Consider the following 24,959-nt stretch of genomic DNA (forward strand, 5'->3'; position numbering starts at 1 on the left):
ATCATGCATTGCGGTTGTGTGAGGAGAGGGAGAGGGAGGGGCGCGGGTGCGCGCGCGCGCGCCTGAGTTCACGCTGTCAGACGGCGCTGGTTTGACTTGATGACTAAAGCGCGAGAGCTTTTCAGTTGAGCTATTACTTTAGCTCGGTTTTTATTTTTTTATTTATTATAAAGCTCCTCCAGGGACCTCCTTGAACACTCGGTGAAGGTAAACGGCACGAATTATTTGTGTAAACGTTAAGGTGTCACCTGTTTTGCTAACGTCAGAGAACGAATCACGGCGGCACTTTATTTACTCAAAGAAATTTGTGTTGTATTTACTTATTTATTTAACGCCGAACGAATCCGAAACGTCCGTCCTTTTGACACGCACTGTAGTTTGGATTCTGACGTGTTTGTTTTGGGTGGTGTTTATAAGCTAGCCTGCGTGCTAATCACGCCTCGGTATTATAGTAATGTTTTAAATAAAAAATGTAAAAAAAATGCCTCATAAAGGTGAGTTATTAATCATCCAGGCTTTTATTATAACCCCTTAAATCAACCTGGTTAAATTACACCTCCTCTGGAGTGAAAAAACTGGTCGAAACTGGAATGATAATTGGCTTAATAGGTGTTAGCTTCACGGCTAATCAGTCAGTCAGTCTCCACGCGCACGCGCGCTTACCGGTTTAAACCGCTTCACTGTAATAACCGAATACTGTAATAACCGAATTCTGTATTGATGTGTGTGAACGATTTAGGATCAGGTTTACCTCAGAGAAGCGCTTTAAATCAACAAACACGAACACAAAATGTTTTTTTATTGTCCATCAGTGCTAATTCTCCCATTTTCTTGTCTTTCTTTCCTTTTTCTTTCCTTTCTGTCCAAAAAAAACACAAAGTTTTGTCACATCATCATCCTACAGATTTTATTAATTTTCATAGAATTCCCTTTTTTACATTTACCTCAGATTAAAAAAAACAAACTGATGATTTAGCTCACCAGTAAACTAATAACCGGTTACTGTGTGAAAAGAAGAAAAAATTACAGGCTGAATTACAGCATTTGACATAAAATGACACTAGCACAGAACTAACACAGAAAAACTAGCACAGAAATGTGTATCCTGTTTTTTAACCTTTCAACCGAAAACATTTTTGGAACATACCCCGTATTTTTCCATTACAAAACATTATATCACCTCCCAATCCCAAATTGTCACCTTGTGAATGTATGGAGCGGTTTATTTGAGTAACACACTTGGCCAATAAACTTGAATCTGATTCTGATTCTGAGGCATTCCTACCTCCTGAAAACAATCTCACTCGACTAATAATTCATTTTAATACCAGAAACACGTTATCTAACTCCGTCTATCTCGTCAGAGCCTTAAGTGTTGAGACCTAATCCACTGTATCGCTTTAGAGACTGATTAACCAATGTTGACGATATACATCTGAGGAAAAAATCCTTCTTTGCCCGAACACACCAAACTAAGATTCAATGGCGAAGTGTTGCACAGTCTCTGTTGTCAATGTGACCAGTTTTAGCTGAGGTTCGAAAGGTCATTGATTTCCGTCCAAACCGTCACTCTGGCGGATTCCCAGCAGTCCCGGGACACCATGGCGTCCTCAGTGCGCTTCACTGTGACACCGACCAAAGCTGAGGATGTCCCAGGTCTGTCAGATGCATCGCCTGACACCGGCTCACGCACCAGCGGGCGAGTCCGATTTGGCTCACGTGAGAGCGTCAACAACAGCGAAGACACGCCGGACCGAAGCCACCATGAACAGGGTAAGGAATTGTTATTTGTATAAAAAAAATTGTTAATTGTCAGTATGCAAGCAAAGAAAAAAAAATTAAAATGAGGTAATATTTAGGAAATTCACTGTCATCAGATGGGATATTTGTTTTGTTTTTAACCTTCAATAAGTGGTCATGAAACTTTTGGGTTATTTTGAATAAAGGCTTTTATTTTATTGTAAATTGAGGTGTTTGACCACAATTAAGCATTCATGCAACTGAAGAATTTGTGAAAACAATAGAACGTTGAAGAGATTCCGTGGAAAACAAAATCGCATCTTCCAGAGATTGTGAGATCGAATCCCATGAATATCATAGCCACCTGTGTATCTTCCTGTGCATCTGTCTGTGTATGTTTCTCAATGTTTCTAGCTCACTCGCACAAATTCCATCAATAAAATCGGTCTAGGAATCCAAAAGAATTGTTAGCTCTGCTGTTTAGGCGAGAACGATGTCGATCAGTGCAGTGATCGGCAATTGCTGAAGTTATCTGTGATAACTGTAACAAACTTGTACTCAGAACTTCACTCAGGAAGTTTGATAGCTCTGGAATACCAGCAGCATGACTGCAACTGTGAAAGTCAGTGAAATAAATGTCCTTTTACTTCAGCCATTTTCAGTTCAAAGCTTACACAACAGGTCATTTGTCTAATTGTTGTTTCAGGATACTTGTGTATGAATCTGAGATGAGAAGTTTGTGTTTACAGAGTTCAAAAAATTTGAAACATGCAGTAGCTACCGCCTTGTTTGTGTTCCATTTAGAAAAGGCTGTATGATTTATATTAGGTTTAATCAGTGCTCATCAGAAACGAACCATACTGCGACGTGAACTCTGTGTTTACATTGAGATCTATACCAAGCTTTTAAATGATAAGTAGCAAATTTATAGGTCGTAGCTGTAATAAAAAATCATTTGGCTTCAATACACAGGAACACATTATCATTTACTTTTGCGCAATACACGGTGTAACCGGCTTTTAAACCCGAATCCCTGTAGCCATGATAATTTGTGCGAATTTTTTCTTTCGAAAAACATTTCATCATATTTATTCAGCCGAGACAGAACATGCAGTGACTTTAAGGGAAGCTTTGAGGAAAAAGCTGACATCGAATTCAGAAATGTTTGTCAGAGCAGAACTAGCACAACACAGGGTTGTTCCCACGCAACCAAATATTTCTAGTTGTTTCCAAAAATAGATCATTTGTGAATGCGACAAAGAATTGATGGTGGGGAAAAGACAGATGGAAGGGACAGGAAGAGGAGGGATGCTATTTTCACAGCTTGTGTACTCTTTGTATTATATTTATTATTGTTAGTTACTGATAAGTGCAAATTTAAATAACTTATCTGTGTATGTTCTCAATGTTTCTAGCTCACTCGCATAAATTTGCTGTTCACTTCAGTACTTGCTGGTGTATGTAATCTTATTGATTATATAACTAGTGCTACTTCATTTGCTTATGGCTAACAAAGAATTATTCCTCAACACATAACAAGTATACTATTTATTTTTTGGCATTTTAAGCATGCATCCTCGTTACAATGTGAAAATGTTATCCATTCTGGATAGAGGTTTTAAAAGAAAGCCAAACAGATAAGAAAAGCCGCATTTTCAAGGTTACCAGCCTTTTGTCTGCCTCAGTTGTTTGAAAGGTGATATTTAGTTTGTAAGCATGCGGTATCCGTAATCAGAGAGCATTTACTTCACAGCAGGTTTTGTGATAGCAGAGATAGAAGTTGGCACGCAGCAAAGAGCTGACTAGAGCAATGGCATAAAAAAAAGAATAATTGTGTCTTGATATGTTGGAAAATATAATTTCTAATGTAAATATATAATATAATTTAAAGCATTTGGCAGACGCCCTTATCCAGAGTCACTTACATTTATAATTGAGGGATAAGGGCCTTGCTCAAGGGCCCAGCAGCATTAGCTTGGTGTACCTGGTATTCAAACTCCCAGTCTTCTATATTCAACATTAGTCCAACACCCTAACCACTGAGCTACCACTTTCCCATAATTACCTTTTTTTTTTAACTTAAAATATATTGTTTCAGCCATCGTAGTACTCATATCTCAGTGTGAAGCCTTAATATGCAAACATGTAGACTAACAAACCACAAAATATTATTGGGACTATAATTTTAGAGTCCACAACCCGTCATCAGTGCTAACCAAAAAGGAATCGTTTAATACAGAACTAATGAATATCTGACATATCATAATGTAAGGTGAAATAGGTATCTAAACAGGATGATCTTTCTTTAAGAAACCTCTTGCGTAATTAAAATCTGAATGTTTTTAAAAATAAAAATGAGACAGACCTATTTTTTATTCACATAGCCACGTACCTACGTGTTTTTACTCAGAAATATTGGAGTTTGCCTACATAACCGCACAGGAGTGTATACACACATACAAAGGTACAAGGTGCGAGTTGATGATTAGTAGACAAAAAAAAGTGGTTGCCACAGAGGAAACAGATTTTGCTGTTCGGTATGCCTGTGCACGTACTTGTGGAATGACAATTAGGATGTGCGTGCAAAGGGAAGTGAGAATAATCGTCGCTGAGCCATATGAAACTGAAATGTGACAATTCAGCTACTGCAGTATCTCACACACACACTGAGAAACGTACCTTAATGTAGGCCCACAGAGAAATCTTGTATCTTGTTTATTTTACATCACACATTTATAATCTCTCCTTTGGGTCTCTTGGCCTTGTCCTGCTTCTGTTCTTTCTCTCAGATGGAAATTCAAAGATCTCCAATGTGTACATCAATAACAGTCACACCGTCGATGATGATGATTTCTATGACCGAAACCTGGCGCTGTTCGAGGTATGTTCCACATCAGATGGCATATTTTTGTACGCTCCAAATGGCTCCATCCACAAGCCAGAGCTATATTTCTAAAAACGAAATTGAAATTTTCATCTATAAATTAAAAAATTAGTTCATTTTAATTTACACCATATCGCTGTTGAATTCTTCAATCCGAATTGGTCAGAAGACATGACGCATATTGTTATATGGCTCTGGCAGTAGTTTATATTTATGCTTCCATTACTTTAATAAACTAATATTATCATTTATATAGCAAAAATGCATACAGGGACCTATACAGTAAACGCTCCATGTTAAAGATTTCTGAATGGAGAAATTGATTTATCATATTTTGCTAAATTTTTAATTAAATTGGACAATGATATTTGTGGATGACATTGTGATCTGTAGAGAGAGTAGAGAGCAGGTGGAGGAACAGTTGGAAAGGTGAAGGTCTGCTTTGGAAAGAAGACGAATGAAAGTCAGTTGTAGTAAAACAGAATACATGTGTATGACTGAGAGGGAGGGAAGTAGAACAGTAAGGTTACAGGGGGCTGAAGTCAAGAAGGTGCAGGAGTTTAAGTATTTGGGGTCAGCAGTCCATGATACGGAGAGTGTGGAAAAGAGATGAAGAGGCAAATGCAGGTGGATTTGAGTGGGTGGAGAAAAGTGTCAGGAGTGTTGTGTGTGACAGAAGAGTGTCAGCAAGAATCAAAGGAAAGGTGTAAAAGACAGTAGTGAGAGCAGATCTGCTGTATGTGTTGGAGACTGTATCAGTGAGAAAAAGACATTAGACAGAGATGGAGGTAGCAGGAATAAGGACGTTGAGGTTCTCTTTAGGAGTGACTAGGATGGGGAGGATTAGGAACGAGCACATAAGAGGGACAGCTCAGGTTTTCTGTTTTGGGGACAAGGTCAGAGAGACTAGATTGAGATGGTTTGGACATGTACAGAGGAGGAAGCTGGTTATATTGGTAGAAAGATATTGGAGATATATGGATATGTTAAGAGAGGACATTAATTAATAGAGGACATTAGAGAGGTTAATTGGTGCGAGAATAGAGGATGACGAGGATAGAGTTGGAAACAGATGATTTGCTGTTATGGGTCGCGAAAAGACAAGTAGAAGAAGAAGATTGGGTTGTTATGGGGAAAATACCAAGGTGGTAGAATAAACCCTTATTGGTGTTTGGCTGCCTCAACACTCTCTGTCTATGATTATCAGAATCAGAAAGATCTTTATTGCCAAGTATGTTTTCACATATGAGGAATTTGTTCTAGTACAGAAGCTCCACATTGTAAACAGAATGACAAGACAAGACATGAACACATATATAATATAGACAGTTGTATGTACAGTACAGTGGAAAAAAATGTGCAAATTAAAATATTCAATGTCCCTTCATCGCATGCTCCGTCATGATTTGTTCCTTCCTTGCTGAAAACAATAGGGCTATAATAAAGAGTGTACTTTGAAAAGCAATACGGCATTGATATAGTTTAGAGTTAATGCTAGCCTTTAAATTGGATTAATAGTCCTTTATCATTTAGTGAAACAGTTCATTTATTAACCTAAGACAACTATTCAATGGTTCAGTACAAAGATAAAGTGCAAAAAAAAATCACACTGTAGGATTTAAATACAAAAAACAAATGGATCTGTATGGTGCTGCTACAGATCCAGGTACTATGTTGTTGTGTGTTTATTGATTTAACTGTAAAACACAGTCTACTTTTGATGTTTTACTCCATGCATACACAAAGTTTATGGGTGGGGAAAAAACAGTGCTTTATTGTGAACTCTGATTTTTGGACCAATTCCAAATTGCTTGTAAAATCCATTCATACAGTTGACAGAATTAATTAGTTTGTGGTTATTGATTTGTTTATTTTTTATGGCGCTAATGTGGTTTATGCTACATTTAACAGCCATTAAGCTAGTGCTATATTGAGAATGACTGGTTGCTCTGGGCTCTGAGCCAAAGTGTAGCTACATTTAGCTAGATGTATTTAGCAACATATTATCTGTTTAAGCCACCTTTAGTTCAAGTATAGGACAAGGCAATAAAGTGATATTCTTCTCAATCTCTCTCTCTCTCTCTCTATCTCTCTCTCTCTCTCTCTCTCTCTCTCTCTGTAGGAAGAGATGGACACTCGACCGAAGGTTTCCTCTCTTCTCTCGCGTCTGGTCAACTACACAAATATCACACAGGGTGCTCGTGAGCATGAAGAGGCTGAAAGCATTGGAGAGAAACGCAAACCTAGCAAGGTATAACATTTTGTTCACTTTATTTACATGCACAAACACACTATACAGATGACACAATGACGCAGATCTATACCTTCAGTCCTGATCAGGTGGTAGCTTAATATGGAAGCTGACATAATTTTACCCAAATGTATAACACGTTAGTTGGCTAATCAATACATTAATTAATATAGCTTTCTGTTGAGCCACTTTCTGCTCTATTAGAATGAATGTATGCAGGAAGTGTGTCTTGCATTGAGTGCCGCAGGATCGATTCAGGATTGCGATGCATAAGTAATTCTATAGATCTGGTTCATGGGCAGGTGAAATTAAAATTGTTCGATCACAGTGACAACTGGTTTGGTGTACACGGAACAAGCAGAATATTATCTCTCTACCCCTTATGCCTGGTCCTAAGAAACTAAAAATGCCTGTAAATAACTGCCTGATGCAAGCAGCTTTTGTGCCTGGGCTATAATTATTTTTTACTCATAGCTGCCTAATGGCAAAGTACAATGTAGGGCACAAAGTTTGTGGACACCTGACCATCAATCCCATATGTACCCATTCTAACGGTGCCCATGGCCATTATCATGGGGTTGCCTCCATTTATGGCTCTCACTCTTGTGAGAAAATAGATATTTTGGAGTTTGGACGTAGTGTTTTGTGTTCATTCAACACCAAATGATACAGTGAAAATTTACACTGATATCAAGTGAGAAGTACTGGTGCACAGTCAGTCATCCAATTCATCCCAGAAGTGTTTATTAGGGTTAAGGTAAGGGATCAGATCTCTATATATCAGGTCTTGTATGTCAACCTAAGCAAATCATGTCTGGATCTTGCGTTATGCACAGACTATAGAGATGATGAAACTGATTCAGGCCACATACTGTATGTCAGCTAGCGCCTTGCTGAAGGTTTGACAAGACCACAAACTTAACTAATTTATATAAGCAGTTGACTAGCTAACCAGCTGACCAAACATTATTAGATTACATTAACCGACATAACTGTATAATTTTTCTAATAATGTAATGTTTTCACCGTTTAAAAAGGAAAAAACTCTTTTAGCTAAGCATAGATAGGTGTCAAGTCTCTTATTTGTATGACCCCACAGTCTCCTCAGATGGGCACGTTCATGGGCGTATACCTGCCTTGCCTGCAAAACATATTTGGCGTCATCCTCTTCCTCCGGCTCACTTGGGTCGTGGGCACAGCCGGAGTTCTGCAGGCGCTGTGTATCGTCTTCATCTGCTGCTGCTGCGTGAGTTGAATCCACAGTCCATAACCGAACTTACTTACTAATTCTTGTGGCAAGAGTTATTTGGGTAATTGATTTGTCACTGTACTCAAAAGTAAAGCACAAGTTGCTTATTAACGTCCCTGGTCTAATCTCTCTCATGCTTCTCTTTCTTAGACCATGCTGACTGCTATCTCAATGAGTGCCATTGCCACTAATGGAGTGGTACCAGGTACGTATGCCACTCCCTTGTGAATAAAAGCCTTGAACGTTTATGGCCTTTGGAAACAATACAAGGTTCCTAGATGTCCAGGGTAGTAAATATGAAGTAGTAATAAGCATTTAAATTTAGCATCTAAGCTTAAGAGAAATGTATCTGGCTTCACAATAAACTCTGTTTTAGATTGATGATTGTAAGCTCTAGTTCATACATTACTTCCAGCCAATATTTCTGTAACCAGAAGAATCTCTTAGAGCAGCAATAATATCTAGCTGACCTAATACTTTCTAACTTTTACTGTAACAGCACATCATAACACTTTTGTAGAAATACAGTAGACAAAATAGCATAGATATACAAATTCTTTCTCTCTGTCTTTCTCTGTGTCTCTCTCTTCCTGTAGCCGGGGGTTCATATTTTATGATCTCACGTTCGTTGGGCCCAGAGTTTGGGGGTGCAGTTGGTTTGTGTTTTTATCTCGGCACCACCTTTGCTGGGTCCATGTACATCCTTGGAGCCATCGAGATCTTGCTGGTGCGGGTGTCTTTCTTACATTGCTCATTATTTCATAATAACAAACTGAAGATTCATGATTATTGCTCAATGTAGTATTTTCAAATGAATCCTATGTGCCGATAATCAGTTTTTACAGCACAGTACTGTTCCAAATATAGACACTACCTCCATACTTCTGTAGGACTTTTACTGAGTCCTGAGGTAATGAATCTATTTAATTTCATATAGAATATCCGGAAAGCGTCTACGTGTAAACCATGATCAAAGAATCGCCAGCTACTGTGACATGAAACAAATATCGGCACACGTCTCATAACTAATACATTCATCCTTTAATCATATACCTGACTCTTACTTTCTGCTATTATCTAGTATAATTTTGCCACTCTCTTTTTCTTCCTCTTCACCCCTTACAGATGTATATAGTCCCATCAGCTGCCATCTTTTACTCCCCTGAGCCTGAGGGCGAAGCGTCAGCTATGTTGAACAACATGCGTGTCTACGGCTCCATTTTCTTGCTGCTGATGTCACTTCTGGTCTTCATTGGAGTCAAATACGTAAACAAGTTGGCGTCATTGTTTCTGGCTTGCGTCATCATTTCTATCCTCTCCATCTATACCGGAGCTCTGGTCTCAGCCTTCAGTCCACCTTCCTTCCCGTGAGTGCCAGCTGACAGGCATATGATGATCATTTGTAATGGGATGTATGTGATAGTGAAGTATAATGAGCATTCAAAACATAAACATAAGCCACTAAACTTATAAACTGCATTTGGATCTGAGTTGTATAAGTTGTAATTCATGTAAATGTGACATGTCATTTAACTCTATATTATACATTATTACATATTTAACTTGTACAAGCTTAGGTTAAGTTATTTGCTCATGTTAGGTTGCTAGTAAAGTAAAGCAGACTAGCTATATTGGAAGGCTTGGTGTGCTTTGTTAAGTAACCGGAGAGTGTGACGGTGAATCTGGACCCTATACTAGGAAATGCGGCAGGAAATGAAGCAGGGATACACCTTGGATGTGGCTCCTGTCGATTACAGGAAACTAGCCGCACATATTCACATAGTCATCTACACCTAGGGGCAACTGAGCGTCAGCACTGCACCTATAGGTATTGTTTTGGAACCTGAACCTGGAGGAAAACCAAAATAACGCATGGTCAGGACTGAACTCTAGACCCCGTAGCAAAGATGCACGTTACGATGAAGTAAAACTCACCAGACTCACCTTTCATTCTTCAGTGTATTCTGACAACGGTCACAGATAGTTGTTCTCCTTCCCAGATACATGTCCTGTATGGGTTTGTAGACTTGATTTTCATAACAAGGTTATAAGCAAATGACACACAAAGTCCAAGCAGTGTTTTAGTGCTGTTTATCTTAAATACTGTCTCGTGTTTAACTGCTTTGATTAAACGTTAGTGTTGTTCATAGAAGTAATTTCTGCTATGTGTTCATCATATGTGTCCTCAGTGTGTGTATGCTGGGCAACCGGAGCATCTCTCGACACGAGCTTCATGACGACCTGTGTGTCAAAACCATTCAGATCGATTCCATTATCAATAGCAGCATTGGTGAAGGCCTCAATGACACAGAAACCTCTCCTATTACTCCATTAGTGGTGGAAAAGACAACAGATCTTTGGTCACGATTTTGTAATTCCTCGTCGCTGAACGCAGTGTGTGATGAGTATTTCACTCACAACAATGTCTCGAAGATCGAGGGAATACCGGGACTCGCTAGTGGAGTTATTGCAGGTAACTGTGTTACACACAACTGTGTTAAGTCTTTAACTGAAAGTGTGGATTGATTTTCTTTGACAGCAACACTGATTGTCTTTTTACCCAGAAGTTTATTTTTAATGTTCTTGTTTTAGTAGTAATAGGAAATCGGCTTGTGGCTTGGCTGTGGGACGCTCAACTTAATTTAAGCCAAATAATAAACGGATTACTTATCCAAAGTGACTTACACTCATCTCATTTATACAGCTTAGCAATTGAGGGTTAAGGGTCTTGCTCAGGGGCCCAGGAGTGGCAGCTTTGTGGAGCTGGGATTCAAACTCACAACCTTCCACTCAGTTACCACTTTGTTAGTGTGAGGACGTTTGTGGATTTAGTCTCCAGTGGCAGTGTTGATAATGGGAACTAACTTATTTCACAGATGTTTCACAAAATTAAATGCAAAAATAATCTGATAAAGAAATTGCATGTTTTTTTTAATAAATCACTATTGTTTGTATGCACAAATTGCTTGGTATAAGTGGAATAAAACTGTTCAGTAACTCTGCTTTGCATCACACAAACCTTTTGTTGTGTTTTTAAAAATCTTTTACTTGTAGCCACCTGAAAGAAGCAAAACAGGCTTTGAATAAAAAAGGAATAGAAAAGGGCTCTGAATAAATTCATGTAATTTCCATCAGTTTCTTTTTACCCATATCTAACCATTCTCACCTATTCAGTAACTATAAATTTTATTAGTCTAGGGCCGATAACGATGGACGCTGTCACAAAGTTGTTTTATAGAAAATCCAGATGTCTGATTTGATCCCTGATGAGTAAACATGACTCTTGCTTTCTCCATCCTCCTCTAGCTGATAGTGGAAATATAATCTATACTCTATGTAGACAGCACAGATATACACGATGAATCAGGCAAAGTTAAGCAACCATTCAGTAACATGAACAATCCTCCTCTCCTTCCAGAGAACATCTGGAGTTCATACCTCAGTAAAGGAGATATTCTCGAACGAGGTCCAAACCCCTCTCCCAGCTCGGCCTCCTCAGACTCCAGCCACCACTTTCCATACGTCTTTGTGGACATCGCAACGTCCTTTAAACTGTTGGTGGGAATCTTCTTCCCGTCTGTGACAGGTGCCTAGCTCTCTCATCCTCTTTAAAGGACCACATTGGATCATTCTTTTGAAAGGTATATATTTTCCCCTTCCCATCTCTCTCTCTCTTTCTCTCTGTCTCTCGCTCTCGCTCTTTTACAGGTATCATGGCAGGCTCAAATCGCTCAGGGGATCTGAAGGATGCCCAGCGCTCTATTCCCATTGGAACTATTCTAGCCATCCTCACGACTTCTCTCGTCTGTATCCTAACCACGCACTTAATCACACACCCGCGCTCTGGTTTGCACAATAGTTTGTGGCTGAGTTGTTGTTTTTTTGTCTTATTAAAACGTTTTCCTGAGTAAGTGTGACAGACCTGAGCTGCGTGGTACTGTTTGGAGGCTGCGTGGAGGGAGTGCTTCTCCGAGACAAGTGTGCTTGCTTTCTTTTTCCTTTTTTTTAATGTTTTATGTATTTTTCTATTCCTTCCTAGCCTCCTGGTTCTTATTATTTAATCCTTTCCTTATTTTCATCTATTATTATTTAAGTTCTTACTTTCTTTCCCACAACTTTTTGTCTCTTTTTTGTATAATGCTGCTTACCTGTCTATACATACAGTAGACCCATCGTTCCCTCCTGTTAGTTTTGTTTAGTTTCTCAGTTCAATTTGTTTTCAATTTTTCCACCCATTCACTCGTCTTTCTACTTTCCTTCTTTCCATTTGTTCCATATTTCCTCTCCTTCCTTACTCACCCCTCTCTTTCCACAGCTGTCATTTCATTTCATGATGATGTTGTTCCTGCAGGTTTGGAGACTCCGTGAAAGGGAACTTGGTTGTAGGAACACTTGCATGGCCTTCACCTTGGGTCATCGTGATTGGATCTTTTTTCTCGACGTGCGGCGCAGGCCTTCAGTCGCTGACCGGTGCGCCGAGATTGCTGCAGGCCATCGCTAAAGATAACATCATCCCCTTCCTCAGGGTAAGTCCTGTGTGTAAATCTGTTGGTGTGATAAAGTGAGCCAAAATCCTCTCTGAGCCTGGAGGATCATGTATGGATCACCATTACAGGTTCTCCCTGTAGGTATTTTATTCATGATCTTAATGGCTCTCTTTGCAGGTGTTTGGTCACGGAAAAGCTAATGGAGAGCCGACCTGGGCTTTGCTGCTGACCGCCTTCATTGCTGAAATGGGCATCCTCATCGCTTCACTGGACTTGGTCGCTCCTATTCTATCTATGTATGTTTGAATGCCTGTGTTTATACACACAGAAAATCAGAAACCATTTGAAAGGGCAAAACAGTATATGGATGGTTGTATGTATGGATGATTGAAAGGATGGTTGGTTGGTTGGATGAATGGATGGATGGATGGATGGGTGGGTGGGTGGATGGATGGATGTATGGATGGATGGGTGGGTGGGTGGATGGATGGATGTATGGATGGGTGGTTGGGTGGGTGGATGGATGTATGGTTGGGTGGGTTGATGGATGGATGGTTGGATGTGTTGTTAGATGGATGGATGGACGGTTGGTTGGGTGGATGGATGCTTGGATAGATGGATGGGTGGATAGATGGATGTATAATTTATTCATCTTGGTGAGAAATTCACAGATTCATTCATTCATTCATTCATCATTACATTACATTACATTACATTACTACTGGATTTTCATATCTAATTATTCAAAAGATGATTGAGTTTCTATAGCAGCAGCTTTTTCAGTAGTAGTAACTAGGGATGAGCGAGTACAGCATTATCTGTATCTGTATCTGTTAACCATATGAATTATCTGTATCTGTAGGTCGGGGTTCGATTCCCGCCTCCACCTTGTGTGGGTGGAGTTTGCATGTTCTCCCCGTGCCTCGGGGGTTTCCTCCGGGTACTCCGGTTTCCTCCCCCGGTCCAAAGACATGCATGGTAGGTTGATTGGCATCTCTGGAAAATTGTCCCAAGTGTGTGATTGCGTGAGTGAATGAGTGTGTGTGTGTGCCCTGCGATGGGTTGGCACTCCGTCCAGGGTGTATCCTGCCTTGATGCCCGATGACGCCTGAGATAGGCACAGGCTCCCCGTGACCCGAGGTAGTTCAGATAAGCGGTAGAAGATGAATGAATGAATGAATGTACTCGGAGTAGGTGGGGCATAACCCGAAAGTAGGCGGAGCTTGTCTTGAAATGGGCGGGGCTTTAACCGGTATTTACAGGACAGCATCAGGATTGAGCTTCAGATCAATTGTTTTGATCACGATAGCAAACGCACTATATTACAGAACAAGTTTTGCAACAATGAAAACAAAACAATGCAGTGCAATTATGAAGTAAAATGTAATGAACAACAGAACTTTCTTTTTAACTTTTAATTTTTTTATGATCAGTATGATTTTTTATTTTTTTTTTTTTTGTTTCTTTTTTATTTTTTTATTTCCACACCAGGTGAGTGTGTGTGTGTGTGTGTGTGTGTGTAGCTTAATAATTAATTTGTAATATTTATAACACTAGCTTACTACCTTTATGTTTTAATGAAAAACAGCAAAAACGTGTCAGACACTCAGTGTCTGGTTACTGGTTAGAGACAGCTGAAGGTTTAAAAAAGAAAAAAAATCTCCGACAGGCAGAGATGCAATGTGAGTCGCATTCTACCAAGCAAGCACCACGTCTGAACGAACCCACGTTTACCAGAACTCTACTGGTTAGTAAGTACGTATTATTAACGTTACAACCCGAAGTAAAAAGCTGAAGCTGTATGTGTGTATGGGAGGGACGCTGTGACTAGCCTATCACAGAACGCTGACACAATCAGCTATCCAATGATGATTTTCATTCAATCCGAGCACAGATATTGACTCGTATTGCTCGTATAATACTCGTAATCGGCAGAAGTGCTTTATCCGTACCGGATATTCGTTTCAGCCGAGTATCCGGCTCATCTCTAGTAGTAACTGTAACACAATTGTTCTTACATATTACTATTACTGTAAAAACAGCTAGTTAACTGCGTCTTGAATGATGGAAAATCCTTTTGTTATTTAACAAGGAAGAATTTATAAACTTTGTTCTGGTCAGGTTTTATGTATGAAGACATTTAACCCATATGAAAGCGTCAGTTTCAGTCCGTACCACTACTTTAAGGTAAAGCGTACATTTTGTGCTACAGGAAAAGCCTACAGGACAGAGGACTTTGTTCTTTCTCAGTATATCTACATTTGTTTTCAGCATGCCCCGTCATGTCGCATTCCTTACTCGTCACAATATTCGCATTTGTAATACTGATATTGCAAAAACCTGCAATGCACAAACAGTTTTATGGTTTAACATTTGAACTCATAATCGATTTTTCTGTCCGCAGGTTTTTCCTGATGTGTTATCTGTTCGTGAATCTGGCGTGTGCTCTTCAGACTTTGCTTAGGACCCCCAACTGGAGACCTCGTTTCTCCTATTATCATTGGTACACACGCCTGCATCTACACACACACACACACACACACACTCTCTCCACATGGTACCTGTTTAATAAATTCTGTTTGAGCTATATGACCTTTTCAAAGGTCTCTCTCTCTTTCTTTTTCTCTCTTTCAGGATTCTCTCATTTTTGGGGATGGTCATTTGCCTGGCTCTAATGTTCATCTCATCGTGGTACTACGCAATCGCAGCCATGGTGATTGCCGGCATGATTTATAAGTACATTGAGTATAACGGGTACGTTGCCATGAGAACCAGAATCCTGACTTGTGTTCATGCATGTGGCAAGTGATGAGGTCGTGGTGGGGGTGGGGGGAAGTACAGAGACAAAATAAAGAAGAGGAAAAAATAGATTGTCTTTTAATTTGCTCACAGGAATAACATTTACGATATTCTTAAGCAAATCACACATCATCACACGTCTCCAAAACCAGATAGAGCCACAAACTCCTTCATTAATTAGAACCGCATAATACGATGTGTTATTTAACATGTCAAATAAGTGCCATTAAATGGTTTTCCATTTTGATTCTCTTTTTTTCTGTTTTGTTTGTAAAACCTTGTCATGACATCATCTTGTCATAGTTTTATTTTTATTTCCAGCTCGCATTTTAATTTTATTTTTGTTTTGTAAATTCAGTGATGTGTGTGTGTGTGTGTGTGCTTTTGCGTGCAGGGCAGAGAAAGAGTGGGGAGATGGTATTAGAGGTCTCTCTCTGAGTGCAGCTCGCTTTGCCCTGCTCAGGCTGGAGGAGGGGCCACCACACACCAAGAACTGGAGGTATATACTCCCTTAACTACAGATCTCTATAAGGAGAATCTTTTTCTGGTTCTAAAATATGATTTTGTGTGTGTGTGTTTTTAGGCCCCAGCTTCTGGTTTTGCTAAAGCTAGATGAAGACGCTCACGTTAAGTCTCCACGCCTTTTGACATTTGCCTCCCAGCTGAAGGCAGGAAAAGGTTTAACCATCGTGGGCACCGTCCTTAACGGAAACTTCCTTTACTCTTACGGAGAATCTCTCGCTGCTGAACAGGTTCTGCCTTCCTTGGTTCCGCCTATATGTCTGTTTTTCTGTCTGTTCAAGTATTTCTATAAATTTCCTTTAATTCAGGCATATATACTGTTTCCTCATCAAGCAATCACTTATTCGTCAATCTGTATCAAATTACCCATGTGTAATAGATTTAATAAAAGTCCTGTACTGGAAAATAATATTTTTTATTATTTTTTATTATAATATTTTTTTTTATTAATTTATTTCTTATAATTTATTTAATTTATTCATTTATTTTATTTATTTTTTATATATATATATATATATATATATATATATATATATATATATATATATATATATATATATATATATACACATTTATATTTTAATTTTGCATTTAATGGACTTTTATTGATTTGATTCAGTTGATTTTATTTTTTTAGGCTGTCTAGTGCACTGTGCATTTTGACACATTGCTTGCTGTCAGAATTTAACAAGACTAATAAAATTAGTTAATTGTTGGCTAGTAAAAATAAAACAGTCATGCAAATACCTAACAACCCATAAAGCCATGAATCTGTATGTACATTTATATTTACATTTACAGCATTTGGCAGACTCCCTTATCCAGAGCGACGTCCATAAGTGCTTTAATCTCTATCATTGGATACATTAATGCTGGTTCACTAGATTACATAGTTAAGATACCATGAGTTTAAAACAATGAAAACATAATGTAGGAAAAAGTTGCTGTGTTTAAATATTAACCAGCGTGGCATTAATACTTTTGACCCTTTCCTTTCTATTATCTGCAAAACAAGCAGCTTAGTTTTTGTTTGTTATGTAGCTGTGGTTTCGTGTCAGAAGATATGAGTTCACACGTGTGCCTGAATTTTTATGTGGGTTCACATAATTAATACTATATGAAAAAATATCTGCTTCATTTTGTAATAGAGAAAATGTTGTCTACTTCCAGGCATTTTAATCTGTGTGTTAATCTGTAGCTTTTGCTTTTTGTTTTTTTCCTTTTTAATCTCTCTTTTAGACACTAAAGCACCTGATGGAGAAAGAGCGGGTGAAGGGCTTTGTGCAGTGCATCGTGGCCCAAAAGCCACGTGAAGGCATCAGTCACATGATCCAGTCAAGCGGCCTGGGCGGCATGCAGCCAAACACAGTGGTAATGGGATGGCCACATGCCTGGAGACAGAGCGAAGACCCGCAAAGCTGGAAGACGTTCATCAGTGAGTGAACAGGGATGTGGTAGCCTAGTGGTTAAGGTGTTGGGCTACTAATCGGAAGGTTGTGAGTTTGATTCCTATGTCCACCAGGTTCCCACTGCTGGGCCCCTGAGCAAGGCCCTTAACCCTCAATTGCTTAGTTGTATAAAAATTAGATAAAAATATAAGGCGCACTGTCATAATGGCGTATTAATCAACGGCGTCACGTTAGCTACTTTGTAACAGGCAGCTAGTTAACCTTCCTATTTTCCCTGGGTCTTTTTGACCCGGCTGGAAGATTTTAATGTGTCATAACTTGGGTTTTCTTCCACATATTTGCCTGAAATTTAGCAGGATTGTTCCAAATTATGAACTTTGCAAGCAAAATTAATTTTGTCTATTTTCGTTGAACTATTTCTTCAAAACAATATATATTTTGCGTTTTGGAACAGCTTGGGTCATTTTGACCCGACCACATTTAGTGGGGCAATAGGTCACACTTTTGCCCTTTTTAGCGCAATGAACATACATACAGACAAAAAAATGCACACATAAAATGTCCACTAACACACGCACCCAAAACACACACTCACACCCCACACATACACACATACAAACACACACAAATTGGGCATTGCATTTCATTAGGCCTCCAGAAAAGAAAAAAAAGCCAAACATTTGTAAATATTTCACACTTTTGATATGCCTTCGCCTAGCAGAGGGCAAAATATGATCTACCGAAATGATGCCACACACACACAGTCAGACACTGTTCAAAGCATTGGGCATTGCAATTCAGTTGGCCTCCAGACAAAACAAAAGCTATGCATTTGTAAACATTTCACACACACACGCGCACACACACACACTCATACACACACATGCACACACACAAACACACACACACACATATTGGGCATAGCAATTCATTAGGCCTCCAGAAACAAAAGCTACTCATTTGTAAATATTTGTAAAGCTTTACACACCCACACACAGACACACACACAAGCATTGGGCATTGCAATTCATTGGGCCTCCAAAAAAACAAAAACAATCATTTGTAAATATTTCACACTTGTTATATGCATTTGTCCAGCTGGGGACAATATCTTCTCTTCTTCTTCTACCAACAATCTTTACACCCACACACAGTAATGTTTGACATGTATCAGTGGTTATCCAAAATAATATTTAATAATTTCTGCTTATTTTACTCAAAACATGGCAAGGTTTATTGTTCATAAATTATGAATTATTATAAGTATAATAAAAAAACATAGGGAGGTAAACAAAGTTTTATTCAAATGAAATTATGCCATGTTTTTGTGTGTGTGTGTGTGTAGCCTGTTGTTGGTTGATCAGATGATATCAGGTGGGCAAAATAGATATTACAAGTCGTCGCTGTCGGAATCCTCATATCTCCAAAACCATTATTTTTCAGGAAATGAAAAAAATGCCGTACCTTATCTGCAGTGCACAGGGTTTAGTCCGCGTTGCAGTGGATTGTCTTGCGCTAAATTCCTGTCCTCAGACGAGCACCAGAACTAGCGGGGGTCAAGATTTTTTTTTCCTTGAGCTCAGTGTTTTGAAGACATTTACCTCAGAAGACGTGTTGTTTCGTTGCAACTCTTAATAAGGAGAAATATGCTGCGAAGCTCTCCCACGGAGTGAGGAAGAGGTGGACAGTTGAAGTGTCCAATGGAGTTATGAGATTTGCACTCAAGCTATTTTCAAGACTTTAGATTGGTTAATAACTTGTAAAAATAACAGACCCACGTGGGGACTGACCAATAGCATCGATATGTGAAAAAATATGACCAAATATGAAATTGACCAAATTTGGACATACAAGGTTTCCGCCCGACAGCGATGACGTGTAAAATAGATATTACACACAGGATGGTAATAATTGTAGAATTTTTGATTTATAAGCATTCAAGTCAATTTGGCCTGGAAATAAACAGGTTTTATTATTTGCTGACATTAAAAATGGTCAAAATGGTTTCAAAACAATCTCCTGCCCTTGAAATATACCAGCCTGTAATTGTGCATCAACTTTTGTGCCTCTATAGTGAAAATAATGCAAAATTTCTTTTTTTTTTTACTAAAAAATGAGGCATATTTGTATATAAATAAGGTTTATTATACCAAATAGAATTTTTTATTTTTTTGCAAAATATATGTTAATATGTTGGAAACAAGTTTGACTAAAAAGGTGGGGAAAAAAAAGACTATCATGTATACTTCATTTTTTATATGCAGTCAAAACAGACAAGGACAAGGCGCTCCTAATTTGTATAGGAGGACAATAGGAGGGTTAAATAAATCAACCTGCATTTAAATAAATTCTGAAACAACACTGCCCCCTATCTGGAGGCAATATATTATTTCTAATTGTTAGGTTTTTTTTACCTAGATATACTTTCACTGAATCTGATATTCGTTCTGTGCTTTACAGACACTGTGCGTTTAACAACAGCAGCCCATCTCGCTCTACTGGTGCCCAAGAACATCTCTCTGTTTCCCACGAATAGCGAGCCGTATACAGAAGGTTATATCGACGTGTGGTGGATCGTACATGACGGAGGCATGCTCATGCTCCTGCCCTTCCTACTGCGGCAACACAAGGTGAAAGGAAAGGCGTTGTATTTCAACCGGATTGGATTTTGCTCGATTTGTTCAAGTCTGTTAAGTGTTTGTTTGTGTCTGTGTGTGTGTTAGGTTTGGCGTAAATGTGGGATGCGCATTTTCACTGTTGCTCAGATGGAGGATAACTCCATTCAGATGAAAAAGGACCTTGCCACCTTCCTTTACCACCTGCGCATAGAGGCTGAAGTCGAGGTTGTAGAGATGGTATGGAAATAGTTCATTTATTTAAATATATAAATATATAATATTTAATATAAATATATAATTTTTATATATATATATATATATATATATATATATATATATATATATATATATATATGTATGTGTGTGTGTGTGTGTGTATGTGTGTGTGTATATATATATATATATATATATATATATATATATATATATATATGTATATGTATATATATATACATATAAGGCAAAAATTTGGTCGAATCACAGCTCGTATCTCAAAAAATTGTCAATGCACTTGTATCTCGAGGTATCACTGTAACATATTACTATATAGTAAGAATTCTCTTATCTTAAGCTATATATTTAAAAAAAAAATTTAAGCTATTTATAAATAAATAAATATTTTTTATGATACATTCAATGATTTTTCTGTCCTTTTCCATACTATAATATTTCATTCCATTTTCATGTCAGTATTATCAGTTGATTTTGTGACTACGTCATTTTGTGTACTCTTTTTTTTACTTTTTTTTCTTTCTTAGCATGACAGCGATATCAGTGCGTATACGTATGAGAGAACTCTGATGATGGAACAGCGATCTCAGATGCTCCGCCAGATGCGCCTTTCCAAATCCGATCGAGACCGAGAGGTGAGAGTGAACGAGCGAGTGAATACGTGTGCGTGTGAGTGTTGCATTATACTGAATCTTGCATTACAAAACCTATAAACTTATTTAGACATCCGTGTTTATTAAGAGTTGGCTTTAAGTGTGTCTTTAAGCGAGTCTTTAAATGTAGCTCTTGTTGTTTGGTTATATTTGTCATGAAGGTAAAGTGTGTTTCCTGGAATGTTTTTTTTAGCAAGAGTTTGTGTTTTAGGTGTTATCTTGTGACGAGGAGTCTAACAACTGCAGCCCCAAACATAGTGCAGAGACAAGCAATATAAAAGAAGACAGAGGGAGTGAAAGTGAGAGTGAGACAGAGAAAAAGAGAGTGAGTGTAACTGAGTGAGTGACAGGCATAAGAAGAAGAGGAGAAAGGGCTCATGAAAGGATTGTTGGGGATGAAGCTTGTGATATTGAAACCAATATCTGATTGTGTGTGTGCATGCGTGTGTGTGTAGGCACAGCTAGTAAAGGACAGGAACTCGATGCTACGTTTGACGAGCATTGGCTCCGATGACGATGACGACACCGACGGAGCTGCAGGGACAGAAAAAGTGGGCGGAGCCATTGACCATAGGCGTGTCCACATGACCTGGACTAAAGACAAAGCACTGGAGCTGCGTGCACAAGCGCACATTCCCTCCGGCTGCAGCACACCCGAGGGATTCAGAGACATGCTCAGTATCCGGCCGTGAGTTTTACACACATTTACACCCACTCATCCATCCATCTATCCATTTACACCCTATCCGTCTAGTCATGTGGTATGTGGTAGGGTGTTGGGCTACCAATGTGGTAGGGTGTTGGGCTACCAATCGGAAGGTTGTGAGTTCAATTCCTACGTCCACCAATCTGCCACTGCTGGTCCCCTGAGCAAGGCCCTTAACCCTCAATTGCTCAGTTGTATAAAAATGAGATAAAATAAAAATGCAAGTCGCTCTGGATAAGGGCGTAATAAATACTACCTGTCTAGCCAGGCATTCATATACCCAACTATAATATTTATTAATTATCCATGTGTCCAGCTTTCATCCATTTATTCATCCATCTATTCATATGTCCAGTAAGCTATCCATCTATGCATTCATCTCTATGTCAGTCTGTTTATCTGTCTAGCTACATATTGCCATAGATCTATTTATTCATCTGAAAACTCTTAAATCTCTCTACATCTTCTTTCTACATTTTCTCTCATTTATTTATTCCACATCTGCCTGCCTCTGCCAAGAAGTTACAACTGGGGCATGGTTAGAGCTACTAAACCTATATCCAAATCCACATGGAAATCATGCAGTGACCAGAGAATCGAGCTTTGACAAGCTATCGAAATCCTGTGGGTAGTGTTGAGCAAGAGCGTACATGAGAGAGGAAGATGTAGAGAAAGCTACAGTCTCATCAAGCATTATAGGAATTATAGGAAGACTGATTTATGTCGACATACTAACAAAATTCAGGAGAGACAATAATGACAGCGATATTGTTTGTATTGTTTAATGACATTTATTAGTCATTTTGCACGTGTTTGGTTTTATAAGAACGTATCGTATCACTCCTGCAGGGATCATTCCAACGTTCGGCGCATGCACACGGCCGTCAAACTCAACGAGGTCATCGTAAATAAATCCCACGATGCCCGGCTGGTCCTACTCAACATGCCAGGACCACCCAGGAACCCAGAGGGGGACGAAAACTGTATCCTTTCTTTCATAAAATCTATACATACACATCTTCTAACAGGTCTTCATATGGCAGACAGCTATAGAGCAGTGCGTAAATATATTTCATTTTACTGTAAATGTAGAAATAAAGTTCTGTTGTCTCATAAAATAACGGTCTGAACAATAAAAAGGAAATTCTAATAAATCTCTGGCACATTTTTTTACAGATTATTATTGGTCATATCTATTGGTTACATTCATAAAACAAATACATTCATTTCATTTGATCATTGCATAATATATATAAAAAAAAAGATTAATAATTTATGCTTTTTAGAATGCTCTTTTTATGGCCTTGGGAATGATTGTGGTGTTTATCGTCACCTTCTGAATTTTTTATTCTGATTGGTCAGAAGATTCGCCCAATTTTTAATTACGTCTTACTTAATTGAATTATTTGCTGTGATTCTCCCTGACTGAAAAACACAGATATGGAATTTTTGGAGGTTCTGACCGAAGGCCTGGAGCGCGTCCTGTTGGTCAGGGGTGGAGGAAGTGAGGTCATCACTATTTATTCTTGATTGCCAGTAAACGTCATTCAGCTGATGATTAACGGAACTGTTAAGCAGAACCCATTGTGGATGATGCATCACTAACTGTGTCTCAAACTTGCTCCGCTTACTCTATTAAGCTCCACCTACCATCCACATCAGCCTGTGGTCTCCAGCACCAGTGTCACCATTTCCATGTGAATGACATGATGGTTATGAGCATGCAGAGAAGCGCAGTGTTGGACCAACTGATGAGAAACTCTCACACACACGTACATCACACACATCACACAGTGGGACAGTGAGAGTGTTCCATGGATTGACTCAGGGGTTGTTGTACTTGATGGACCTCGAATGTGTGTGTGTTTGTGTGTGGTAGTGTTAGAACCATTTTCTGTGTTCCAGTTTATTGTTAAGACATTCTTAAAGATTGTTTTATTTGTTTAATGAGAGTTGAGCGTCGAAGGGCAGAGAATTCAAAACGTTTTTTTTCCCCTAGCAATAAGAAGCAGGCATTGTTGCACATTTTGTCAATGTTTCCACATGCTATTTTAGTGGTGTTTATTAATGTGTTTGCATGTTAGTGTTTATGTGCAAGCGTTCGATCCCTCTCTTGGAATATGCGCGTAATTTTGGTTTTTTATTTCCTTTGAACAGCCAAAATGTGCTTTCAGCTTTTCCACTGAAATTCCTGCACTATTTTAATGATTGTATTTGTGGTCCTTGCTCTTTTTTTTTATGTCTTCAGATCAACTGCCCCAGCAGCGCTTTCGAAGTATGTTTTAAGACACACAAAAAAAAAAATAATTCTTTTCGCAGATTGTATTTTTTTTTTTAATGTTTAGAGATGGCACTGTTTTCTCTTTGCTCCACTCTGTGCTTTGATTGTAAATTCAATGCAAAGACCAATTTTTATGTTATTTCTTATTTGTTTTTTGTTTTTGTTTTTTTACATTGCATTAAAATTTTGAAATAAATGATCGAAAAGTTGAGAGATTGGAGATAAACTGATTTTGGAAGGAAATTGATGTCGTTGGCCTGGTGTACACATCCACTTTATGCTTCTAATCCAACTGGTGTTAAATACTAATGTTAAATAGTAAACTAAACTAACTCATGTAGCATCTTTTCTTCCTCCCCAGTCCAAAAAACTGTGTGTGATGAGAGGTACATTAAAATGTCATGGATGTCTAACCTGCATTCAAATAATAATACATTTTATATAATATCTTTATATTGTATATTTTAATGCCTAAAATAATTGTTTAAATGTTTAGCTTCGTAAGAATGTAGATTCCCGACTTCCTAGTAGGAAAGATCCGTTTGCACAGTTCTAACTTGTAATTCATATTTTTCGAGAGACTTTTTAAACCAGAAGCAAATATACAACAGTATACAGGTGAATACACAAAAACATACCAGAGTGTAAAAAAAAAAACATTGATTCATGAATCAGAACTGTATATAGATGAAAAAGTATTACAAGGTTTATTTTTGCTTTTTATTTATTGAAAATATTCTGGTACGTCTAAGTCTGAAGAAAATGAATGAAATTCAAATTCACTTTATTTGTATAGCGCTTGTAACAATTCCCATTGTCTCAAAGCAGCTTTACAGAAACGCCTCCGCCTTGTGTGTGTGTGTGGAGTTTGCATGTTCTCCCCGTGCCTCGGGGGTTTCCTCCGGGTACTCCGGTTTCCTCCCCCGGTCCAAAGACATGCATGGTAGGTTGATTGGCATCTCTGGAAAATTGTCCATAGTGTGATTGTGTGAGTGAATGAGAGTGTGTGTGTGTGTGTGCCCTGCGATGGGTTGGCACTCCGTCCAGGGTGTATCCTGCCTTGATGCCCGATGACGCCTGAGATAGGCACAGGCTCCCCGTGACCCGAGGTAGTTCGGATAAGCGGTAG

General features: G+C 38.6%; 1 protein-coding gene across 2 annotated transcripts; it reads left to right on the forward strand.

Moving 5' to 3' along the window:
• The first annotated feature begins 51 nt into the window (after nucleotides 1–51).
• Nucleotides 52–24,043, forward strand: LOC132841775 (solute carrier family 12 member 6-like). 2 transcript variants are annotated; one of them, XM_060864296.1, is made up of 26 exons: nucleotides 52–207; nucleotides 881–1,773; nucleotides 4,530–4,621; nucleotides 6,747–6,875; nucleotides 7,975–8,121; nucleotides 8,275–8,329; nucleotides 8,721–8,851; nucleotides 9,250–9,491; nucleotides 10,314–10,597; nucleotides 11,543–11,710; nucleotides 11,833–11,931; nucleotides 12,045–12,102; nucleotides 12,476–12,650; nucleotides 12,789–12,907; nucleotides 15,016–15,114; nucleotides 15,246–15,365; nucleotides 15,805–15,909; nucleotides 15,994–16,162; nucleotides 17,172–17,367; nucleotides 19,802–19,971; nucleotides 20,065–20,196; nucleotides 20,718–20,825; nucleotides 21,055–21,168; nucleotides 21,299–21,531; nucleotides 22,399–22,532; nucleotides 22,988–24,043. In XM_060864296.1, exons 2-26 carry the CDS (start codon nucleotides 1,602–1,604, stop codon nucleotides 23,077–23,079), a joined length of 3,543 nt encoding a protein of 1,180 aa, XP_060720279.1. In that variant the 5' UTR covers nucleotides 52–207; nucleotides 881–1,601; the 3' UTR covers nucleotides 23,080–24,043. The 2 variants fall into 2 exon arrangements, with proteins under 2 accessions (XP_060720279.1, XP_060720280.1); XM_060864297.1 differs by lacking the exon at nucleotides 21,055–21,168.
• Nucleotides 24,044–24,959: the final 916 nt, after the last annotated feature.

The sequence above is a fragment of the Tachysurus vachellii genome, chromosome 2 (genome assembly GCF_030014155.1).
Source record: "Tachysurus vachellii isolate PV-2020 chromosome 2, HZAU_Pvac_v1, whole genome shotgun sequence".
Lineage (NCBI taxonomy): Eukaryota > Metazoa > Chordata > Actinopteri > Siluriformes > Bagridae > Tachysurus > Tachysurus vachellii.